General features: G+C 34.8%; 1 protein-coding gene across 1 annotated transcript; it reads left to right on the top strand.

The window, feature by feature from the left end:
• Positions 1-273: 273 nt before the first annotated feature.
• On the top strand, positions 274-2,884 carry LOC144420971 (cyclin-dependent kinases regulatory subunit-like). Its single transcript, XM_078110916.1, has 4 exons — positions 274-365; positions 1,027-1,174; positions 1,366-1,493; positions 2,099-2,884. The coding sequence occupies exons 2-4, from the start codon at positions 1,116-1,118 to the stop codon at positions 2,152-2,154; spliced, it is 243 nt and encodes an 80-aa protein (XP_077967042.1). The 5' UTR covers positions 274-365; positions 1,027-1,115; the 3' UTR covers positions 2,155-2,884.
• The last annotated feature ends 2,312 nt before the right edge of the window (positions 2,885-5,196 follow it).

The raw sequence follows: 5,196 nt of genomic DNA, 5'->3' as shown, positions 1-5,196 counted from the left end.
TTGGCATTATTCAGGGAGTTACGTTTACTTCCCCGGGCATGAGAGTCCATTGTTGCAATGTCAAAACCATCGAGTCAAAACATAGAACAATTTAACAGTATTGGGCTCCAATACTAAAATGATGTCATAATGTACGTACATGTTTTCGGTTTTTATGCTAAACTACCGTAATTGTTATTGCAGGAATTTGGTTGAGATTTCTTGGAAAGGTAAGGGGCTAATGTTGGTTGGAATGATCAATAATAAAACACTCTTTATCTTTCAGTATAAATTGGTTATTGAGACCACTAGAACAACCTGTTTGCGTTGAGATTAGTGAGATGACTTGCATTCAGAAACGTATGAAAGGATTTTTGGCACCTCAGGTGACGCTGCTTGCTACATTGAAAATAAGTGGTAAAAATCACGAAATTGGGAAAAGAGGCTACATCCTATTAAGAGTTTAAGCATAATGCACTTTTATTCAATTTGCAATCCTGGTTTGAACGATTTTTTTCCTTGTTTCATCAAAGAAAAACTTTCTACCCATATACAGTATGTTATCCCATTTTTTGTAGTGGACTTACTTTCTCACTCGGATGAGTTACTCTTTTGTTCATGAAGCAGATCTGCTATTAATCTTCTTACTACCACAACGCAGTACCCCAGTTTATGGTTTTCATTATACTAATACTGATTGCTTTTCTGTAAATAAATCATCAATACCTATATTATTCCTCCCACTTACGGAACTTCTATTACAGAATGAAACAGTGTACAGGCCCAAAAGTCATTTTTGCAAACCCTCCAGAAATAAATCTTATTAATATGGCATTGAGTAGAGGTAATGTGATGTGTCTGTTATCAATTTATATTTTCGCACATTATTTCCTACCAAATGCAGTTTTCATCAGTTGAATTTTTTTGGAATGCCACAAATTCACATTCATGATTGGTGTGTTGAGCGATCATTAATTTTACTATCTCAAATTTCAAGTAGTGCGGAAAGTTGGTTTGACAGATTAATAAAATATGTTTTACTTACAGATACTAGATATTTTAGAGAAGTTTATTTTGGATAGTGTCCATTCTGCAGCAGTTCTATTGTTGCTTCTGCACCGTATTTTAAAGCAAGAATGTCTACGAGTCAGATATATTATTCCGATAAGTACTATGATGAAGTTTATGAATACAGGTGGATATTTTTCTTACTTGAGATCACAAATGCTACTGGATAAAAAGCAAATGTTGTAGACTTGTAGTCACCTGAAAGTTCGTATACAAATTATTAGTTTTTATAAAAATAACAGTACCACCAAGTGTTTTTTGTTTGATGTAGGTGGAAAGTGACCTTTTAAAAAAATAAAATGTTTAGCTTTATTTTAGGCATGTTGTATTGCCACGTGATATCTCGAAACATGTCCCAAAATCCCATCTGATGTCAGAAGCTGAATGGAGAAGTTTGGGAGTTCAACAAAGTCAAGGATGGATACATTACATGAAACATGAACCAGGTATTTATCATGAATACGTTTTAAAGTGTAGAGAAATTATCATTCCTTATTATTGTTTCAAGGTAGTAGTTGAGAATAGGATATGCATTCGACAATAATAATCAGATTGTGGTTTACGTTTCAATTTCCAAATTTTATGCTCTGACGCATAACTTGCAATTACCGTATTTGCTCGTTTTGTAGCCCGGGCCCATATCTTTTTAACCAAACTCACTAACCGGGCCCTTATTCAAACCGGCCTCTATTCAAGCACGGGCTCTTGTTATTTTTAAATTAAAATTGCGATGCCCTATCAATATCGTTTTATTACTTACTAATCACTTGTAGTAGTAGAATCTTAGCTTAACATAACAATTATAGCTGGGAAATTTTTTCCAAATTCTATTCTTGGCTAGTTTGCTCACGCTTTTTGACTCACATGCTCATGCTATTTTGAAATGAAGGTTAAGTGCCTTATGAGTTTGAACATGAGTTGCGTACTTTTGTTTAAACTTCGATTCAACCATGCCCTTTCAAGTTGTTGGTGTAATATCAGAGGCTGCTAAGTGCTAATTAACACGTTCATTGTTAATATTTTAGCATAATTATTTTTTTTATTATTGTAGAACCTCATATCTTATTGTTTCGAAGACACAGGACGAAGGATTCGTGTCAAAAATGAATTTACCACAACCAAATGAGGTCTACATATTCTGCTGTCCCTTTTTTTGTATATTGGTATCTTAGAACAGGCTAATATTTACATTTGAATATCAGAATTTGTTAAACGTTTTTATAAATCAAATTTAAGATCAGTTAAGGCTTGGTTGACAAGTTAGCCCTTATCTTGTTATTTAAAAGAGTTTTGGAGGTATACATTCATAAACATATCAATGCTCAATGATTGGTGCTTTTATTGCTGACTTCGTTCAAGTGAGGATTTGAGTTGAAATGTTCAAAATGGGGGAGCAGAGGTTTGTTTTTTAAACGAATTTTTCTAATAGCGGCTGATTGAATTATAAAGACCACCCTGTTGATGAAGGGATGTTATTGAATTTGAATACATTCTCCATGGTGACATGTTCTCCAATCATCCATGTTGAATGTGTTAGTTTAGTGCTCATATTGCTGAAATATATATATATAATTTGCTCAACATGTTAAGTTTTTTTATAAGTTTTTGTGCTTCTTAGTTTCTCACTGATCTTGTGTGCTATTCTCACCAATTTTTCTGGAGAAATATTACTCTGTGCGACACTCAGACTGAATGGAAAGTTCTGTTATTAAATGCCCATGGTAAAAATACAGTTATTTCTCCGTTTACCGTGGTTAGCAATCACTAGGGATGGGGAAAATATATTCCTATCCAAACGAATTAATTACATTATTTTCAATAAATATCCGAAAATGCCGATTCTTTTACATCTTGCAGACTGCAGAACTAGGTTATCAACTGGTGTCAAAAAGACGATATAATTAAAAGGAGTAAATGCATGGCACATATGGATATTCTGATTTTCATCTTGCGTTTAAGCTTTAATTGTCCTTGCCACGTTTTATAAACGCCGGACTATGGGTTTTCTCCACTCTGTAAATTCTCAGTTCTGTTCCCCCTTTAAAGGTGGGTTTCATTCTTTATATTTTTCAGAATTGTTGACGCTTACTATTTACATAAAGTAGACATAATCTTTTAAAAATCGCTCCAACGACAATCGACCGTAGTTCGAAAATGGCCTTTGATGACGTAGTGATGAGGACTTAAAACTTGCCTTCATCGCGAGTACGGTGTTTTTAATGAAGCCGATAGCCAAAAAGACCTTTTGGCAAAGTGGAAGTGTCATTTCGAAAATCTGCTCGGCAAAGAGCCCCTAGTATCTGATACCCCCATCAAAATGAATTAGCTATAAAGACATGGCCATTCATTGAAAACGAATGGGAAACCGTTCTCAAGAAATTAAGTAACAAGAAAGCGAGTGGTCTAGACCAGTGGTTCCCAAACTTTTTGTACCATCGCCCCCCTAAAGTAGTTTATAGAACTTCATCGCCCCCCGGCACTGCAAAAAAAAATTGAAAGTCTGAAACGAATATATTACGGACCAAATAAGAAGACGAATCATAGTTCATAGTGTTTTTTAATGAGATGGATGCTTGGTGTTCTTCAGCGAGTTTTTCATTATAGATATCTAAAAATACCCCGTTTACTGATGGAAAGGCGATTTAGTTGTTTTGATAGCAATAGCAGCACGGCTGAAAACCCCTCTTTCACCATATCAGAGGGCGGAAATGAAAGAATTCCCTCAAAAACTGTCGTTTACTCTTGCATTCAATTCCCTAAATTCACCGCATTTCACATTAAAATGAGGAAAACAAAATTGATTTTCCAAAACTTATAATGATGATTTTCGTACATTCTTCCCTACAGCCTGATGATGAGCTTTACCAAAATACATGATATATAACGGTTTCCGGTAAAATTCATCCCCTATACCTCATCCTACCACGTCCTCCAGTCCGATCACAAGTCCATAGATTTAATCAGCCATTTGTTTTGGATTCGTGGACTCGGATGGCCATATGAGCATATGCTCATTGGATGGCCCAAGGGGCGGCGAATTTTACGTCGCTCGCGGGACAAAATTTAGGGATGCTATTCTTTCGCGGATCGCATATATTTTTTGAAAGTTAAAAACGGAACATCGTGCAAAAACTGCGACAATTCGTAAATTCAACTGAGTCGTCTTATTAAAAAATTATTACAATGACATTCAATGTGACACTGTCTTGTTGCTGCATCACGCTTGATAGGACGCCAAGATTGGAAGATTTTCTAAATGGGCATCACTAATCCTAGTTTTTTGCTTTTTCTTTGTAATGTTCATTTTTGAAAATAATTGTTCGCACAAATATGTACTTCCAAACATCGAAGTGAATATTTTCGCAGAAGATACATTCTTACAAAAATTAAGCAGTGATGAATCTCTGGAATAGAATATGATTTTTTTTCCTTATTGCATTGCAATATATTTGAATATTTACTGCGCTATTGAACTCCTGCATAAACTTTGCTGTGTGTTTCCATTTGTCTAATAATAAATAAATTGTAGGCTCAATAAACGAGTAGCTGTTCAATATAATTTTGATGATATAATAAAATTTAGTCTAAACGTGTCTCACGATAAATTCTGTTACGTAAAAAAATGTAATTTACTCCTCGAGCGTAGATGATAAATAAAATTAATTCATCGTTAAAACCGCCGTTTTGACGTTTCCCCTGGCATAGACTTCCTTGTTTACTTCGTGACATAGGCCAATCAGCATAATGCAAAAATAAACGTAACAATGCCCCCTTTTGCATCCAATCAGACACATTCCTCACTCAGACAGACTTTCAGGCGTGGTCGTAAACATTACCTCACCTCATTTTCGCGACTTTGAATTATATTCGTTAGTTTTTAGTTGTTTTTCGGAAGTTTAAATATAATAGGTCAATGATCACTCTGTCCCCCTAGTAGTTTCAGTCCAATTACAGTAATCAAAAATTAGTGTAGAAATAGCTGTGATAGACTAGGCTGAAATTCTTAACCGGTACTCTTAAAAAACAGATTGTTGAATGGTATGAATTAGAATGATAGTTTGAAACAAATACCTTATTTTATAGGCAACGGGAAACCACTCTTAAAAATAAGCATCGAAAATTTTAGAATGGTAAAGTATGGGAGGAATT

The sequence above is a fragment of the Styela clava genome, chromosome 3 (genome assembly GCF_964204865.1).
Source record: "Styela clava chromosome 3, kaStyClav1.hap1.2, whole genome shotgun sequence".
Taxonomy (NCBI): Eukaryota; Metazoa; Chordata; class Ascidiacea; order Stolidobranchia; family Styelidae; genus Styela; species Styela clava.
This window is presented reverse-complemented; position numbering and strand designations above follow the sequence as displayed.

Excerpts from the sequence above, each read along its gene's own strand:
- LOC144420971 (XM_078110916.1), top strand. The coding sequence starts at position 1,116 with ATGTCTACGAGTCAGATATATTATTCCGATAAGTACTATGATGAAGTT. Across the intron at positions 1,175-1,365 it reads GATGAAGTTTATGAATACAG|GCATGTTGTATTGCCACGTG; the intron begins GTGGATATTTTT and ends GCTTTATTTTAG. Across the intron at positions 1,494-2,098 it reads TTACATGAAACATGAACCAG|AACCTCATATCTTATTGTTT; the intron begins GTATTTATCATG and ends TTATTATTGTAG.